The 19,915-nt window shown below is 44.2% G+C and overlaps 1 protein-coding gene across 11 annotated transcripts in view; it reads left to right on the top strand.

The window, feature by feature from the left end:
* Positions 1 to 19,915, top strand: part of CELF4 (CUGBP, Elav-like family member 4) — a 736,913-nt gene that overhangs the window by 668,909 nt on the left and 48,089 nt on the right. For 8 of the 11 annotated variants that reach the window (XR_001412848.1, XR_001412847.1, XM_014949392.1 and 5 more), the window contains exons 8-10: positions 2,771 to 2,920; positions 14,710 to 14,775; positions 16,456 to 16,536. Coding sequence is in view for 9 of the 11 variants with exons in the window: in XM_014949392.1 (XP_014804878.1) it covers positions 2,771 to 2,920; positions 14,710 to 14,775; positions 16,456 to 16,536 (297 nt within the window). In the remaining 2 variants the exon portion in view is untranslated. The remainder of the gene's footprint in view (positions 1 to 2,770; positions 2,921 to 14,709; positions 14,776 to 16,455; positions 16,537 to 19,915) is intronic. The other 3 variants (XM_014949395.1, XM_014949397.1, XM_014949394.1) reach the window with 1 other exon arrangement.

Genomic DNA, 19,915 nt, shown 5'->3' with positions numbered 1-19,915 from the left:
AGCTTCCTTCATGAAAAACCTCTGTAATGGGTTGTGGAAATGTCCATTGACAATTATTCCTTGGGTGAAATGTTTAGACTTTGAAATGATTCCTTGTATTACTATAACACTCACAAAGCTTGTGATAAGGCGCACAGAAAATGTTTCACATAACGTCTGAGCAAGCAAGCCTACAACACTAGCAGCGATTTCTGAGTAGCCAGGAGATATCTGAAGCCTAACATGAATTCTCCTGCTGGCTTTTGTTAGCATTCAGAAAGCCAAATGGAAAATGATCATTCTGCTTCATAGCAGGATTTCCAGTCATTGAAGTATATCTTTGTTCTGACTTGGAATGAAAATGAAACATTTCAAAGTCCTCTGAAAAACAGGCATTACAAAAAGTGTTTGGAACATTGGAAAAAAAAAAAGTGTTTTGATCTTTCCTAAGCAAAAGAAAAATTGTGCTAGAAAAAGGAGACCAGTAACCCAGAAGTCCTAGAGGTTTTGGAGGTATTGGCTGAGCGCAGTGCCTCTATGCTGGTATCTTCAGGCCTCCTAATCCAGCTGGTTTTCTGTGCATCCCACCTATAGGGGAATGGGATTCTTGGGGCACGGCCACGAGTTCATTCAGACTCACAGGTTCCCATTGGACCTGAGTACTTCAAGAGTTGCGGATCCAGGCAAATCTAACAGACTAGAGACAGGATCCATCTGACCTGGCTTCAGCAGTACAAAAGTTAGACATGTAGTTTAAACTAGTCCATGGTGAGCAGTAGGTAGTCCCAGTGATTAATTCAGATCATAAAGGCTTTATGCTGTCTACTGGCATTTTGACGGTTCCCCATCAGGAGTCAGGTTTATCTCACACAACAGTCTGTAATTGCAAGGCAATTAAATTGACGTGTCTGAAAGTTTCATTCAAGTTTTGCATTTCTCCCATCATTTTTATAATCAGGGTGAAAAGTTAGTCTGCAGTGGGTCTGCCCCTCTGTTCATTGCACAGGAGCCTAGAAATGAAATTTCATTTAGGATTCCTTCCTTCTCTTCTCTCCCTCCATGTTGTAAATCTGCAACTGGTGTAGCTTCAGCAAGAGATCTCAAACCAGGCATGAAACCCACAACTGGCATGCACCACTGCCATTTGTTCTCTGCGGTGGCATTATGCCAGTTTTACTCCAGCTACAGATCTGACCTCTCCAGGGGGGTTCTTTATAAGAAGAAAATTAAAGAATTGCAATGAATATGCCTAAACTCCTTAGACATGCACAAAATAGCAAGCGCAAATCCCTTGCTGCAATTTTAGAAAAAATTACTTACATTGTCTATGCAAATAAAGGAGAGATCCAGAAAAGCAACTAAAATTTTAACTAGCCTTTGTGATTTGCAAGCTGATGGCATATGCTAAGAGCATTGCCTTTGGACTTCAGTTGCCACTATTGGCTCCCTGTGCCTCCACAGAGGGTATTTTTAAAGGCCAACACCATTTAAATAAGCAAAGGGAAAGAAGCAGCTTCTCTGCTCAGGGTATAAGAAAAGAGCTGAAATATTGCCTGCTTTTGGGGCTGCTCAAATCAGAACATATTAAAATATCTCATGCATTTGTATTGGCTTTCTTAAAGCACCAACACAGATTTTAAGCAGTCATTAAAGTGTGTTATTGGACCAAACCATCGTGGAATGTTGCTATGGTAAAGAAAATTTCTGCAATTGGTTTAAAAAAGAGGTTACTGCAAAAATGGTGCTTTCAATCAGTACTATAACCTGACTCAGAAAGTTATTCCTTAAAATAAGATAGTTTAACATTCCACCGACAGCTAGCAAGAGAAAAATACAATTTCATAACTACTAAAAATCATTTTTGGCCCTCCAAAATATCCTGAATATGTTGCAAGAAGCAGACTGCCCAGTCATTTTAAACATACATAGGAGAAGACAATGAGGCAGCAAGGGGATTTAATTCTCTCTTCAGAAATTTAAGAATTCTCTACCAGTGCGTGATGGGATCCCACCCAAACCATAAAGACTAAATTCTTCTCAGTTCTTCTGAACTGACAGCATTAACAGGAAGCATCCGGGACGAAGGAGAGGAGTACGATCCTATGAAAGAGAGAAATTTAGCCCAAATTTTGCCCCCGTTGAGTGGGAGATCTCTGCTGAAACTCTGCAGAGTCAAGTTTGGGCCAATCAGTGACAGCAAAAAACCCCATATCACCAGCTGTCTCTTGGCTACAAATCAGCTTGCCAAACCTTTTAAGGTTCTTTGGTACTAAGAAAGTTCAGGATGAGTTGAATGTGAAATGTGTATTCATGAGAGAGTATAGACAAAATAGTCCTGGAAATTGGTACGTCCACAAATCTGACATATCCAAAGAGAAACAGAAGAACTGCTGTAGAAAGGTGGGACTGAGAATCTGTTTCTGGTGTTAAATGATATCTAGGAAAGAAGTGTCTCCTTATTTAGCAATTTAAGCAGGTAATACTCCAGGGAGAAAGCTGAGGAGGAAGGGTGATGTTTCTATATTCTTCTATTGCTTGATGTTAGCAATGAGACCGTGATCACCAAGCACAAGCTTCATTCTGTTGAAGAATGTTTTGCAAGCCTTTCTCTAATGCTTTCCAAATAGAGGAGTCCCTTTCTTTGCATGACAGCTTGGGAGGCTTTTCGTGTCTTGGATTATCAGAAGGCTTCCGTGTGGGGGTCACAGCTGTTGTGCCAGTAGTTTTCTCTGTGTATTTATTGCTTCCAGTTCTCTCCAGCTCTGATTTTGTGTGTCCTTCCCACCTGCAGGTGGAAGCACGCCTCCTGGCATAACTGCACCAGCTGTGCCTAGCATCCCATCTCCAATTGGGGTGAATGGTTTCACTGGCCTCCCGCCGCAGGCTAATGGGCAGCCCGCCGCAGAAGCCGTGTTTGCTAATGGCATCCACCCTTACCCAGGTAAGCCAGACCAGTGCTGTGCCCACAGCCTGCTCCTTCAGTCTTAAGGGGATTGTCCTCATACACAGGCTTTGTTGAGCATGAGCCACCTCAGAAAGATTATATCTCACACCATCAAGGCACTCTCTAGCATTGGTGCACTTAGGTCTTATCCAGCTACAGATGTCATACACTTATATCTAGGTGAAAGACATCAACGGCATGTTGGAGGTGAAAAATTTTTATCCAGAATAATTGAATGCCCATCTGCTGGACAACTTCTAGTGAATACAATCAGGACACCCAGCACGTTTTGCTTCAGCAGAGACCTGGCCAGTTCATGCTGGCAGGTCTCCTAGCAGTACTCCCAAGGGTCTTGCTCCTGGCTAGCCTTGAATGAGCTGTGCTAAGCCTGTTTGCATCCTCTAGCACCCACCATTGGTATCACCAGTTGGGATTCCCTTGCAGCTGGATGGATCTGTGAGGTCAAGCCCAGAGGGTACACATGGCTACTGACCCACACGGCTCCATATCTCAGATCATGTGCACAGGCAGTAAGTCCTGGTCTCCAAAACACTCACTGCATCCAAAGCCTGTTGTCTTACCAGGCCTGGAGACTGAAGCTCCTTTAATACAGCCACAGAACAGGCTCAGTTTCACCCACAGACTGTGACTGACTCAAAAGGTGCCAGTACTGAAGGTGTGATTTTGCAAGCCCTAGCAGTCAAGCATGAATGAAGAAAGTTAAAGGATACATACCTACCTCTATACTTGTACTTACGAATACATAGACACTCTTAGACTGTTTTCACCAAGAACTCGGGAGCTTACAAGTCCTTAATCTGCACCTACAGTTTTTCAGCATCCTCTGGTTTTGAGATAGCCCTCTCCTTTCTGCTAGAAAGACATTCCTTACCACTTCTCTATGCATACTAATAATAACAACCATAACAATGAAAATTTAAGTAAATGTTACTAATTGATCCCGGCCACCAGCTGGCAAAGGACTATCTTACCATGGGGTGCTCATAGATTGATCTAGTGTGTTAGGAAATTGAACAATGAGTCAGATGCCCCAGCCAAAAAGCTCATGAAACCCCTGAGAAAATTTGGTCTCAGCTAGTCCTGGACACTCAGAAGATTCAACATCACAGGGGGCTTTATGAGCTACAAGAAAAAAAAATAAATCACAATGTAGAAATACAAAAGTCTTAGATAGTTACTGCTCAGAAAATGTCACTGAAAAAAAAATGCATGAATTAGCACAGGAAAGACTAGAAATGGCAAGAGTATTGAAAAGATAATTTTAATTTCCCACTTCCCCACCTTGTAAACATTTAGCCACAAGTTCAACTTTAATCAGGCCCTTGAAATTAAGGGCTTTACTGTGCTAAAAGTTAGGCATGCATATACATGTTTGTAGCAGCTTAGAGGGATGGGGAGCTCATGGAGGCTTACAGAGGCATCAGAAAGTTGGAGGGAGTCCTTAGTGTGCTCGGTGAGCTCAGCCACAGCAGCAAGAGAGCACCGTGTCTTTAAGGTTATATAAATACAGCCATCTGTTCAACTATCCATCTATCTAAGTATCTACCTGTTTGCCAGTCTATCATTTCTCTGTTTATTCATCCATTTCTATCTCTATCTTTTTTCTGCTTTATCTAGCTCCTTTTAGCTAATCTTCCATGAGCCATTACTGCAGAGATCAGAGAACAGATGATATTTCTAGATTAATCTTAATGACTTGAGCTTTTGTTACTGTCTCCAAATACCCCGTAATTAAAGAAAGCTTTCAGTTAGGTATTTCATCCATGATTATATAAGTCAATGGCCTTAATCTGATTCTCTCTGAGTTTTGGAGAGACTTGCTCAGCCAGAAATTCACAGTAAGTCCCTGCACAAACACCAACAGCCTCACACACTGAAAGGTGACAGTCCTGCTCCACCGCATTGCCGGCAGAGAGGCTGACATCCAAGTAGTCTGCTTTGAGTAAAATTTGAATTTATCTTGATGTTCCTTCAGCTATAAAGTGGTCTTTCTCGGTCCTCAGCTTCCTAATAACTTAGGGACACCCTAAGTTACAGCAGAGGTGTAGAGGGAACAGCAGAAGGCCAAACCCCCACCTCTCATTTTACTTCTGCCCGTTCTCACTAGTAAGGAAAAGGAAACATTGGAAGGAAGTTGCTTTGTAGCAGTTTGGGTGTAGGACACACCATACGTTTGCTCCATCGTACTCCCTTCCTTCTTGTGAGCATTTATGCACTCTCCAAAACTTTACTCCTTGCCACAGGTTTCATCGAGGCCTGGAGCTTAGCAGCATTTAAAAAAAAAAAAAAAAAAAAAGGATTAGACATTTATATGGGTAATGAGAACATCCACAGTCACATTAGATTGGATAAAAATGTAAAAAGGACACAAACCTTCATGCTTTATGATATAAGCCAGCCACTAATTGCTTGGGGTTAGAAAGAAATTTTCATCACTGGGCAGCTTATTCCATCATTGTTCATTATGGGATTTTTCACACTTTCCTCTGTAGCATCTGTTACTGGCACTGACCTGTGGTTCTGCATGTCTGTGTTTCTAAATGTAAGGGTAGAAATAAAATAATAAAGCTGAGCATGCAATTGCACTAAAATTATAGAGAAGAAAAAAACATGCCAGTCCCCATCCAAAGTCAGCATCTTCCAAACAACTTTCTTTTATAGTATATTTCTCATTCTGAAAGTGGCCAAGAGTGCTGCAGTGTTATGTACATAACCATAGTCTTGCTATGATTATGACTTGCAATATATTGTTTAAAGCCTGAATTTTGCTCTCAGATACTCTTTCATACTCCACAAAAAACTCAAATGTGGGTTCCCAGCATTATATCCTGTAGCAGAATGGTCTTTGTTGAGTGAAAACAGCAAAACAGGACAATCAAAATCTGTAGAGGCATGACATCCACATCATTCAGACCCAAATAAATCCCATTAATTGTGCTGTTTGTCTACACGTCCACCTCTTTATCTAGCTATAATATTTTTGATGCTGCATTGAAAGGACCCAAGAACTCCACAGTCTTTGCAATATAAAAACAGGTCCATATCATGTAACTGTATTTACCCTGTAGTTTCTTTAGTTCCACCTCTTTTTTTTTTTTTTTTTCCTGTCTTCCCCTGTACTCTTTCATAACATTCCCTTTGTCTTGAACACAAGGCATCAGTCAGCTACTGAACCATCCATGGCTTTGGGCCAAAGGCAGGAGTAGGTCGAATGTCCCTACTCACCAGGTCTCTGATCACAGCCCTGCTGCCTGCAGGAATTCACTTTTTCTGTGGCTCTGGCCCCCATATGGATCCATGCAGTAGCACTAGAAAACCGATCCTTGCAGGCATACTCTTTGCAAGCCTTGCTCTGACTTTCTCCAAGCTCAGCCAGTACATAATGCCTCACAGCGCACTTTTTGGCATGGACAGAATCACAAAGGAGTAAATATTTCCCCTTCCACTAGTCTGAGCCCCTTTGGCAATATAGCCCTTTTTTTTGTGTGTGTGTATTAACGCCTGCCCTTTAGTCTTTCTGCTTGCAGAGGTATTGAATATGGCAATGTGTCACAACATATAGTGGGGACAAAACATAATCTGTTGTGCCATGATCTTGTGAGTCACTTTGCAGCAGTGCAAGGGTATTTGCTGTTTCCACATTAGCCATAGTAACAGGGACTGAGCTCTTCTGCCAAAGCTTCTTAGCCACCCAGAGCCCAGTGCCTCTTTTGTAACAGTGTGTGCGTGATGTACAATAACAGTGGAGACCATCTGCACCAGTTTCTGCTGTCTCACACCATCAGCACTCGGCTCTCCAGCATCAGGTCCTGCCCTACTGGATTGCATTGTGAGCACTAGATAAAAGGCAAACTCCAAAAATAAAGCCTCCTTGGGAAAAGAAGGGGAGAGAGAGATGAGAAAATGGTGAGCGCAAAGGTCAGCAAACAACAGAGAGAAGGAATTGGCTGTCAAAGGATCAGTGAAATGAGGGAACTGGAAGGAGGCACAGAGCAGAGCCCCCAGAAGAGAGTGAGGACTGCTCTATGGTCTCCTGCCCAGTGATGTTCCAGGAAGAAGTGGAAATACATGCCCTAATATCCGACAGCTCCCAAACAAACTCATTCCTCCTGGGCCAAGGGATGTCCAGCTTGCCCAGAGCCAGAAATGGATCTGGTGATATGGCAGCTTTGTGAAGCCTCAGATGGGGAATGCTTTCCTGGATGCGAGCTTTTCAGTCATTTGGGCTGGGCTTAGGTTGCTGAGGAATATAGAAGCAAAGTTCCCTCAGTTGCTCATAACACATTATAAACGTGTCACCTCATCTACTGTTTGTGTTTCTGACTGCTTACCACTTCCAGGACTTGCTCACACTCTCCTCTCTGCCGACGCAGCAGATGACATCCCACTCCCCTTTGGTTACACTGTGGGTATGTCTGGGCAAGCAAGACAGCAAGATCCACTTTATATCCTATTTGGGGTCCAGCCCTCCTTGGTGAGGACTAGCTGATGTTATGAGTGGGCAGCCAAGCCCACATGTTTCCAAGCCACCATTGAGATTGGCAGTGAAGGTGGCCCCCATAGGTGAATTCCTGTGCTGTAGAAACTCATGTCTCAGGAACTGAACCAAAAACATCAATTCATTTTCCTTGGCTCAACAAAGATCTATCAGGCAGTAACCAATTTCACCCATTGCCAGCAGAGACAGGATTCAACCTTCATCTGTAATTATTATCATTACCCAAGCTAATTTTGTAGGGGAGGAGTTGCCGGCATGCTAATATGACAGCCTTATCTATTAGCTTGTCAGTTAGCTAGCAGATCTGCTGATGGGCAGGCTGCTGCTCCGAGCCAGTTGGTCCCCGATCACAACAGACACCATCCTGTGATGTTGGGCAAGATCAGAGAAAGGGACTGACTTACCCCACACCTGACATTTCAGTCCAGGAAGATGTCAGAGGAGAAAAGTTTGGAGAGGAGGTGAATCAGGAGAACAGAAACAGAATGACCCGCCTGCACCTGTGGAAGGGTGAAAACCAAGCCCCACAGCATTCAGTCTAGACATACACCATGCCCTGGAAATGCACCTGGGCTCAGCAGCCCCCAGGCTAAGTTACTTGCTATAGGAAATCTTTGGTGGTGTTGTGTTTGTCCACTCTAAATCTCCGGATGAGAGCTTTCCTGTTCATATTTTGTATCAGCAGTTCCAAAACTGCAACAGTGAGCACCTGAAATATCATTATGACTAGGAAACATTTATTTGACCCATTTGTAACAATCTGCCACGTGCCATAAACCACGCTTTACTGGTAAAATAAATAAGTGAAGGAATGCACTCATTAAAAATATAATAACAAGTTGCCATCTTCAATTGTAGTCTAAGCTACTTTAATGATGCCATGTACTTCCAACAATCGTGCTGCAGCCATAATGAATGAGGTTGTTTAAGGCAGTTGTGGGAGCCTTTCGAGAGCCAAAGTGCTTTCTTCTCTGATCTGGAAGAAGGTGTAAATACAAATCAGGCTCTGTGCTGATGTTTTCAGAGGCACCTAAGTGAGTTAAGACCTTGAGCTTTATTTTTAAAGGTGATTTAAACTAAGCTCCCCAAAAATATGGAGTTAAGTGCCTTAATAGCTTTTAAAACCTGACCCTGACTTATGTGTTTATGGCCTTAGGCAAAAGGAAGGAAGTCTGGTCCTGACTGTGCTGTTGAATTAATTTGTCACCTTGGCCAGCCACCTCCACCTCTCTGCGTTTCCAAGTCTTCTGTGTCTTTTTTGCTTTGTCCAGTGGAAACTCTTCAGTGCCAGATATAACTCCTATCATGTTTTTGCACAGCACCCATCTCAGCAGCAGCTCAATTAGGGATGGGACTTAGAGGTGGGACTATTAAGAAAATAATAAAGATAATCCTGACTTCCAGGAATTAACAACATGAATTTTATAGTAGGCCCATATGTTGTCCCACACAAGCATTTACAAACCCCGGGGATGCTACCAAAAAGGCTTTTCCAACAAACAGGATGGAGAGAGCACAAATGCGCTGGATTTCTTGGCTCCTTTGACGTGTAGGGGAAGAGACATCAGGACAACATGTCTTTGACAGAGTGGTGTCCAGCCCCTAAATGGTGAAACGAGACTATAAAACACAGGATCAGTCTCTGTTTTCTGCCGGATCAGCACATTCTTTCTGTTATTGCAGTTATTGTTGTGTCTGAATACCTAATTAATTACAACAGTAAACGCTGGCTTCTTTAATCACAGCATCAGCTGTCCTAATCAATCTTAATAATATGGAATCTGTACTATGGCACCCATGAATTTTAATCTACATAAATTTCTTAAGACCTCTCGCAAGCTTGTTGTACGAAATGATATAATTATGGATATAGATTAGGGCTGTAGAGAGTGATTTAAATTGGATTTAAGGAGAAGGTGAATAGAGCCCTCCCACTCATTTATTTATTTATTTATTTTAATCCTGGCCTTCAAGTACTTTTTTTTTTTTTTATCATTATTTTATTTCCCCCACACTGACTGAACAGTGCTGCCTCTCTTTGATTGTCCTCCTTCCCCATCCAGCCTCCCAGAGGTGACAGTGGCCAAGCTGCATTTCCTGGGAAAGGTGTAAAACACCTCCAGGACAGTGAGAGGAATGAATAGACGGGGCAGAGCACAAAGCTGTGAATCTGGGTGATAACGCGCTTTTGTAGACCTGTGCAGGGGGCAGCACTGCAGAATAGAGAGAAATAGATGGAATAAAACATGTCTGTTGGGAGATGCATGGGCAATCAGAAGCAGGGGTGAAGAAGACATCATACAGGTGTAAGGTTTGCTGACTCCTTCCACCAAAGTTAAATCTCAGGATGTCTTAGGAGCTCAAAATGTGCCAGATCTTGCTTTTGTCTCTCAGAAACTCTGGTCCTCTCTGATTGCAGAAAGCAGATTTCCTTGGTTTTCTCTTATGCCGAGCTGGGACAAGGACACTGTCCCATACCCCTCTTGATGGCTTAGGCAATAATTGTCATCCTTTTTCCTTAACACCCCACTGGCTTCCACGTGGCTCCTCCTGATTTACACCCCAGACTCCAGCCCTGTGTCCCCTACAACTATTTTCACCAGGCACACCCATATAACAGCTCATCTTGGCCGGACACTGTAGCCAGGTTAGTGGCATCTCAGTAAGGATTCTTTATAGACCATCAATTAAACTGATTTTACTTATTTTTAACAATGTGCTTCATTCTGCCACCTCCATCCTTTCATTCCCTGACAAAAGCTAAACATCAGTCCTAACACTAGCTGAATGCCCCTTTAAAAAGTTGGATTTCAATCTAGAGATATATCAGTAGTAAGAAAGGTTCCTGGTGTTAATTTTAAAGCACTGGTATTTCATGCTGACTTGGGAAATCATCCTTGGTTTTTGGCATCAGGCACAGGATTCAGAAAGTGACATTAACGGATCTACTTTCTTTGAAGGACTTGGGAGTCATTTCTTGACTTCTCCCTAATGAATAAGTGCTGCCTTCGTTAAATTTATATTTATGGCTATATAGTAGGTCATTGGCTTGTTTTATGTCTCCAGGTTTATGGAAGGTTATCTGCCATGGTCACCTTGTGGCATCTTGGCCAGGATTGTCTCACAAAGAGACAATTGTATCTGAGCTGGATTTTTCCCATGGAGATATGGAAATGATCAAACTAATACAGACACCATGTCCAGGGAAAAGGTTCTCACCCTGAGATGCCAAATGAAGTTACTATTAGCATTTGTTTGCCCTGGCAAGGCCAGGTCCTCAGCTTCTGTAAAGCAGCAAGGCTACATGGACTTCAGCAGGGCTGACATGATTGATAGTTGTCCTCTGGCCTCTCAGGAGCCTCTCTGCTTCTTTCACTTCATCAGCTGGTCCTCAGTGTGTACATTACATCACATTTAATCTCTTAAATGTCCGTATGTTGGATGTAAGATCTCCATGAGTCTTACCACAAGGAAAGCTATTTCGAATGTTATCTGAGGGCAGATTTGCACAGATAGTTACCAGCACATCCAAGGTCTTTTGATGATGTTACAACTTAGAGGCATAATAATTCTGGTCCAAAAGCCCTTTAAGGTGCTTTATGATATTCATATCCCTCATCTAGTGTCTTCTATATCCCTATAGCTCTTACCAGCCCTTACTCAGTTATTTAGCTTCTGGGCCACAGGGGGCTTACACCTTGGCACAGATAGTATGCAGAGGAGCTGAGGTCTCTTCCTAGCCCCACATGCCCATGCTCAACTAATATTTGCAGTCACAGGGAAGACTGGCCATCTGGTTGGGGAGAAAGGGTGGCTGAGACAGAGTAACTCTCCTACCTTAGTGTAGCATGATCTGTGTGAAGGCCACAGAGGTGCAAACCTTATTAAGTTATGTATATCTTATGGAAAAATAAAGCAACCTTTCCTCATGGTCTCCTTGTGCTGAAACACAGAAATAATTCATGTCTTCCTATCACTTTGAATTTTAGCACGTTGTGTGCTCCAGCCTACAGTCACACGTAACCCCTGGGGCAGATTGGCTCTGGATTGTATATCTGAGCCCTTGCTGAACTTTTCACAGGTCATTAGTAAGTAGGAGGGCTGTCACTTTGCTGAACACCACATGGCCACAACCTCCTCAAATGTCTAATCTGTGTCTTGAGATTTCTGGATCGATACCAGCCGTTGGCTTCATCCACACTACAGCTGGGAGCGCAGGCAGTTATGCCCTTCACTAGGTTTAATTCATCTGGCAGAGTGAGCAGCAGCATGAAGATATGCTCATGGCTGCCCAAGCTACCTTGGCTTCGTGCCGGGGTACCCAGCCGGCCCTGGAGTCTGTGTTCCTGCATCTTCATAGGCTGTGTGTTGGCCAGCATGGACACATCCACCGTACTGAAGTCGCATCTTCATTTGCTGAATAAACACACTCTTCGAGCTAAGGAAGACAAGTTCTTCAGTGAGCAAAGGTCATCACTTTTGCTTTTAAGAGCTGCCAAGTTAAATTTCCTGCAGGCGGTGACTCACCACAACTGCTTTTCCCAAACAGCCAAGGTAGGGTATGAGTCTACAAGTAAACACAGAGCCCCAAGCCAGGGGTTGCTGCCTCCCCAGTGCTGTCTAGTCCTACAGCCACAGCATGCTTTCGACTTCCTCCTTTTCAAGAGCATTCAGGGATGGCTGGGTCAGTGTTAGGGTCCCAGGTGTTAGACCAGTCACCTTGTATCTTCTTTACCCATAAGTTAGTGATTCCCAGCCTGCAGCAAAGCTGACTGAAACTAAGGGAGAATCTTGCCACTAGCTTGCATGTGCTGTGTGTCAGGAGGAAATTCCCTGTGTGATCAAGGCACCCTCCTGAGAAAGAAGCACCCAATTAGGTCCTACCCATCCTGACAAGCCGTTTAGACTCAGGAAACGATTGGGAAGGAACAAGTCTGCATTTAAAGGACTGTTGCCCCAAACCCTTTAAATAAAGAATTTGTTCAGTTTTAATATTTAATCTTAAAGGTGGACCATGATTTTCAGTGTGTCTTTCCTGGAGAGAGTATGGCTTCAAATGAAGGTGAGATATCCACAGATGGGGTAAGGAGAGCAGCTCTGCAGTGAGCCAGGTAGTCCTATTGAGGACATAGACTCAGCTATAGCTGGGAGAGTGGGCAGTTCCCATGTGGGCCAAGCTAAAGCCAGGATAAAGGAAAGGACCACAGTCATTCAGCTACTGCTCAGTGACTTCTCCCGTATCAATGATGAGACAGTCAGTGCTAATTGTCAGCATGCTAGAGAGAGAACGAACATGCCTGAGTCCAGCCTCAGCTGGAGAGGAAGGAAACGCTGTCAGTGTATCTCCTAAACAGCAAAGACAATTTCTTTTTCTAGCTCTATAAACAGATCAGTGAAGCCAAGGAAGGGCAGTTGCTTTTGGGGCAGACACAGCAGATCATCTCCTTTAATGCAGACTGCAAAACCATAGCTATCTTATAAAGATTTGCTCCCTTTACCACATGTCCCCTCACCTTCCTCAGGAGATAACTTCTACCTGACAAGACTTGGTCATTTTTGAGGGGTCCATGTTAGTATGATCCATTCTCCCAAAGTGGTGCAGGAACTTGTGTATCACTCAACCTTTCACAGCTGTTCAGGTTTCACCTGGAACAATATGCTCAACTTTCCTTTTTTGAGGAAAACAGTTTTGAGCAGAGGTTAAAACAAATAGAATTTAGTCACTTTCTTCCTTTCTTCTTCAAGACAGCAGGAATAAGTGGAAACAGTTTTTATATTTTCTAATCTTTTCCTCCAATTTCTGGAGCATCTGCTTTTTAAAAATATAGCTTTGCATCACTACTATGCCTACTACTGATCTCCCACAGGTTTTAATGTGGTGTCCTCACATCCCTTTTCCAGGGGTGAAAATCCTTACAGTGGCAGTGCTTCCCCATTTCACATACACACATATTGAGGGACCTGCCAAAAGTCAGCTAGAAAATCAGCCAAACAAATTCCAACCTAAGACTGAAATCCCACATACTTCTTCCTGTGACTACCCCAGCCTCAAAGTCCCTGTCATCCAGTAATGCCCGCAATGAACAGAATCCTCCAAGCCTTAGCCAGCTAATTGGGATTTTCCCCTCAAAGTTTTGTCTTCTTACCATTCCTACCTATATTTTGGGAGAAAAGTGCAAGACCTTGCAAGCTTCCCTCATGATTAATGGTGATCTTCAAAGTTAGGGCTCAAGCTAGCATTTGCATCTGTAAGAAAAGACTTTATCCATGTTCCTTGGGTCTGTAACACTCACGTTTGCCAACCTCCCCCACACTTTGGCATGGAGTCAGTGTTTCTTCATGGATAGGTCAATGGCACCAGATTTCCTTCTAAGAGGCCCACACTTTTGCATCTTCCAAGCCATTACCTCCAACTACGCCACTGTGCTTGTAGGAAGGAAGAAAGTGGGATGGAGGGGAAAGTGGTAGCTCCCTAAGGGATCATTCTACAAGTAAGAAGCCGGAGGGACTGCTTAGATGTAGAACTGTGAAGCACCAATAAATACAAATTAAACTCATAACAAGAAGTGAAATATTAGGGCCAAGGTGACATTTGGACTGGAGGTTCAGCCAAGCTTTGCTTTAAATATTTTATTGCTGCAGATAAAGAAAGAGCTTATCCAACACGTTTCTCTTTCTCTCTCTCTTTTTCTCTCCCTATCAACCAAAGGGGAAAAAGAAAAAAAAAAAAAAAGTCTTAACTAGCTTTTGTTGTATTTGAGCTAGACTTCAAAGTTTCACAAAAATAAACAGTTTTAAGGGGGAGGACTGCACACTTGTAAAGAGAGAAAATGCACTTTGAAGCCAGCAAGGGACTGCATGCCTTACGCAGAGATTCACAGCATCCTCCCTGGAGCAGACAAGTGGTGTCCCCCTCCCCTCCAAGCAGCATCTCCTCTCTCACAGGGGGCTGCCTGGCAGCAACACAGTCCTTCGAAGGGATGTGGGGATGGCAGGAGCCACTGCTTTGTTCTCCTCTCCTTCCTCCCACTATGCCCCTGTTGTTTTCTGCTCTGATTGAAAGTTTCATGTGACTGTAGCTGTCACTGAGATCTGAGTTTGCACAGCACCTAGCACAGTGTCAGTCCTGGCACGAGCTGCTCCTCTTCTGGGACCTTCAGCCCCTGGGTCTGTCTGTCTCACACAACATATTGATGAGAGAAGAGAAAAGGAGAGTGCCTGTCGTGTTTTAACCCATTAATTCCTTCTTTCTCTTGTGTCTCCACAGCACAGAGCCCCACTGCAGCAGACCCCTTGCAGCAAGCCTACGCTGGAGTGCAGCAGTACGCAGGTCGTTAGTATTAACACTTTCTCCCAATAAACCTTCCTCTTCTCTAAAGCCTTTAATCTCTGAACATGCCTGAAGGGGCTGGGGGAAGGGAGATGTTTGCTGATACAGGGGCGAGCTGGGGGCCACAGAATCTCAGGTTAAATTTGCACTTCTTGTGAAAACAAACATAAAGCCCAGGGTCTTTTTTCCCTAAGGAGACAACCTCCTCCCTTTCCCCAGGGGAAGACTCTCTCTGACCCCTACCTCGGTGAAGCCTCATTGGCAGGACCAGGTCCAGTTTGCACAGCACAATGCACGAGTGCAAAATCAGGCCATGGATTTGGAGGCCACTTTCTTCAACAGGTCTCTTGAGTGCTGTGGTGAGGAAGGGAGGTGGGCAACCAGGCCCTGCAGAGCCACTGCTGCTGTGCCTGGCAGGTTATGGCCATCTCTGCACGTACCCATATTTTAGGGTATGCCTCCACTGGCCATAGCCCAGCTAAGTTAGTTTGAGGCTTGCTTAGGACTTCTGCAGACATACTCCTGGCTTCCCAGCAGCTTTCTCCATGGCTCCCAATGGGTCAGCCTCCACTTGTGCCACCCTGTGTGCTGAGCAGCTCCTTTGCAGTTGATGGACTGACACCAGCCAAAGTGACCTGGCGCAGACCACGACCCCGCCATGTTCAGCCTCCCCTCGCGAGGTGTCCATGGCCAACATTGTGAGGAAGCTGCCACCCCAAAGTCATTATTTCCTGTGGTAACTGGAGCAATCATGGGCTCCCGCTGAGGAATGGCTATTATCTCATGTCAGCGCTGTATCTGGAAACTTAATTTAATTCTCCATGTAGGGCTTCATTTGCCGGTGTTTTAGTTATTGTCATTTATTGCTTGTGAGGTTTGATAGATGGGAAGCAGCTCAACCCTTTGAGCTGTTAATTAACCCCTCTGCACACACATGGCCCCTATCCCCCTCTCTCTGGGCTCGCAGGCGACCCGTACTCTGTATTTTTAGCAGCAAGGCACATCATCTACCATCTGTGGTACTGAATGGCTCCCCTTGTCTGCTTGGTGGGGGAGATGAGGTGGGGAAAATTGTTTAATTGCTGCACACTGTTTCCACTGTGTTTGTGTGTGAGAGAGGAAGTCTCTATGGACATCAAAGAAAACGTATATCTGACAGTGTATGTACAACTGTGCCTATGGAGTGTGTGGGCATACGAAGGTTAGAGTACGGGAGGAAACACACGTGTGAAGAGTGAAGAGTTCTTCTAAGAATGTGAATTAATCAGGGTGCAAGAGACGGCACAGGAAAATGTGTGCATGTGCTCTTCGGGTGGCTATCAGCACGGGCATCAACGCGCTGAGCTCGTGAATGAATGTGCTTGTGGTACTATCTGGGGTGGTTATGCATCTCTGCTGGGGGAGATCTCAGCAGGGACCCCCACTTACACTACGTGGCTGTCCCTAGTGCTACTGCTGAGGAAGATGAAGGGAGGGTGGGTGCTTGGGGCCATGCAGCACCTCCTGGGGCACAACCATGGTGCTTCTGTCACATCTCAGGCTGCATGAGATGGCCCTTCACAGAGCCAAAGTGCAGGGTCAAAGCCCACTTCTAGCTTGGTGTGATGGTTTGGAGTGAAAGCTTGTTTCTTCCCAGCACTGAAGTCTGTGCCTCTTTCTTCTCTCCCTTTCTTTCTCCTGTAGCTGCTTATCCTGCTGCTTATGGCCAGATTAGCCAAGCGTTCCCACAGCCACCTCCCATGATCCCACAGCAACAGAGAGAAGGTGAGTAAATGGGCTGCCCTCCTTTCTGACCCCAGCACGCCATCCCCACCACATCAGTTCCCCGCCTCATACACCCAGAGAGTATCCATTAATCACCCAATTACTTTGAATCCCGTGTCCACTGAGCCTTCACTCCATCTCCACACATGGCACAGCACCATGGGCACTAACCATAGCGTGCAGGGACACCCCCATGGGGAGTCGCTGCTGAGATCTCAGTCCCCAGGGAGGGGACCACACTGATGTGCACCAGCCAGGGAAAGACCTGGAAGCAATAGGCAATAATGTCCAGTGGAGGCCTGTGCTCGAGACAAGCAACAAGAATGCGGATAAAAAAGCAGTTGCATTGGAACAAAGAATTTAATAGGAAACAAAGCACTGGTGGCCCTTGATTAGAAGCCAGTAACATAATTTCAGACACCTGCTATTTAGGGAACAAGGACCTGCTATTTATAGGAGCTGATCTAGTCCTTTCAGCCTCCTTTGATAGTCTGGAAACAGAAATTGGCCCTTCTAGAACACGATCTCTATATCAGAATGAGCTAAACCATATAGTAAAAGTACCTATTTCTTTACACTGACTATAAAAGGAACCTGGATTATCTAATCCACGGGGCTGGATGGCTTCACTGGAGACACGGAAAATAAGGAGAGGTGAATCTCCCACTACTGCCTGTAAATGTTTTAGAGGGCAACCATGCCATGTAATGTTCCCTTTACAGCAGGTGGGGAGCAGTGGGATCCTCAGAGGTTGTCCTCCAGGGAGTCCACGGTTCCCTTTGATGAGAAGAGGGGACTGCTTGCCTGAGTGAGCCATTTTAGTCAGGTGCTTCAGCTTAGTGTTATTCTAGTATTATTTTAAATAATTACATTTCAACTTTTATCCTCTATTAGATCACTAATTCAGATATATCCTATGTTATTCGTGTTATTATATATATATAATGACATTGAATATTTTAATATAGTGTAACAGTCAGAACGAAATGAATCAAGATTACACTATCAAACTAAAACATTCTGATGGCCTAGAACTACTTTGGGGGAGAAATCTCATTTTGTAAGAAAATTAGAAATGTTGGCATTTCGATCTAATTTGGAATTAATTTTTTTCCGATGTCAGAATTTCCTGGGGAACACAACTTCCAGCTCCTGATTAGCTCTAGCACACGTCCCTGCTGTGAGAACAGATGCACAGACCTAACGTATCATTACAGAGATGTTTCCCCCATGCTGAAGGACTTTGCTTTTTATTACTTACTGGGGCTAGATTAAGCACAGGACAAAATGGCGAGCAGATCATTGCTCGGCGTAGCATTGTGCCAGGAACCAACAGAAGCAAGGGATATAGCTATTGTGCACACTTTGAAGACCCACTGCCCAAAGACACCCATGTTCACAAGGCATGGTGTGTCTCTGAGGGTTGCAGGTGAGTGTCACCCAGTGGACAAATTATCACATAACTCTTTGCTCCTTCCTGCAAAAAGCTGGTATGAGGGTGGTTGGGGGCAAGATAAGTGAGATGACCTACCAGTCCAATCCAGGTTACCATTCCCAGTGTCCTCCATTTTCGTGCAGTGTTTATAGACGCTATGGCTTTTTCTGCTGCTTGCTAGAGGAAGAATCTCTAAGATATGACAACTCTGAGGGTCAAGACCTTTAAGCATCTCTAACCTTTAACAGGAAAGCACAGCAAGAGGGAACTCTAATAATAATAATAATGCTCAGTGCTGAGAAGAGTACTTCGTGTTTGCAAGGATGTGCACAAACATTGATTTGTTAATGAACCAGCCCTACCACAACAATAACATCAATGATCACATTGTTAATAACAATGCTAACTCTCCGCTGCCGGATCACGGTTGGATAACAAGCCTAGAGCCGCTTGGCTGCTGCAATGTTCCTGTAGAGATTAGTCATTACTTCCACATCAGCTCTGAGTCTGCCGGCAGCTGACAGGGTGCATAGGGTGGAACAGATCCAAAATGATCAAAGCTAGAGATGAAGTCTTGATTCAGGCCATGTCAACCAGGCAAAACTTGGGGGTAATTTAAATTTTGCATGGTATTACTCATCTTGACGCACCTTCTGAAATGCAGAAGTACACTTAGATATTAAAATAAAGTGGTGCAGCCTTGTGACTCTCCTCTGCCCTGCGCTTAAACATACTGGGAACTGAATAGCAAGCAGATGCAGAAAGAGCAATGAAATTCCAACTTCTGAGAATTTGCTGTAGGGGCGAGGTGTGTAGCTGACCAAAGGGCTGCGGGATAACTTTGTACAGGTGTCTTCCAGGACAGACCATTTTAAATTACTGTTGGAAGAGCAGTCTAGTCATAGCTTTTCCTTATGACACCCATTCCTGTGTTGGGGATGCAATGATAAACAGCTGATGTCAGCATGGGTGTATATTTACTCATGTTGCCAGTGGACACCCAGGGACAGGTTGGGTCTGCAACTGTCCCCCTGTCAAAAAACTAACAATGAGCTGGAGGGTGAGGAGCATGCACAGAATGGTGATTTAGCAGCTCAGGTTCCAATCAAGCCAAATCAGCATGGACTCACCGCAGAGCTCTCTACCATGTGCTTCTGTGCCCTCAGTCATGAGTTTTTCCATTATCCAGCATGGTTTGCCTGTAATTTACCGACCATTAATAAACTCTGCGTTCCTCAAAACTCTTCTTTCCTTTTTGACCAAATCAAGGCTACCTGTGCTTCTGGTGTATTAATGAACAGAAATATCTATAACTTAAGGCCATAAAACCAAGAGCCACAGTAGATGTCAGGGTAGAAATGAACCTTGATTCTCTTCTCATAATATGTCATGAAGATTAGATTTCGAGCTGACTTACAGCCCTTTTCAAAGCCAAAGTAAAGTGTGCGGTAAATAATTTTAGTACTGTATTCAGCCCTGAACTGCCAAGTATACTGATCGCCAACAATCCATTAACTTGGTCCAAAACAAGACCTTTCTCTCTAGCAAGACAGTTGGAGTCTTCACTAAGGTTTTGCCGTACCACCTTTTTCCTCTTGCACCAGAGACCCTCATCAAGTCCTTGAAAACTCAGTGCGTGTGTGCACTGAGAACTAACTTAGCTCTTCACAGCAGTCTGAGCTGAACAACTCATGCCTTTGGTTTCTTAAAAATATACACCTCTATACAAAGAGGTGGCCATACACATAAACACATGGTCTTCTATGGAGTGCCCACATTAACTTGACTCAGGCAGAAAAAAATACGAGGTAGAGGGGCTGAGACAGAGAGAGCTTGTTTTTTGAATTCTTTACCAAGGATTCTAACTGTGACATGTAGCTTAAAGATGGATGGGTGGATGGATATATCAAGAAATTTCTTGTTAAATTCTAATGGCAGAATTTT

Source organism: Calidris pugnax, unplaced genomic scaffold (assembly GCF_001431845.1).
Source record: "Calidris pugnax isolate Ruff unplaced genomic scaffold, ASM143184v1 scaffold144, whole genome shotgun sequence".
Lineage (NCBI taxonomy): Eukaryota > Metazoa > Chordata > Aves > Charadriiformes > Scolopacidae > Calidris > Calidris pugnax.
This window is presented reverse-complemented; position numbering and strand designations above follow the sequence as displayed.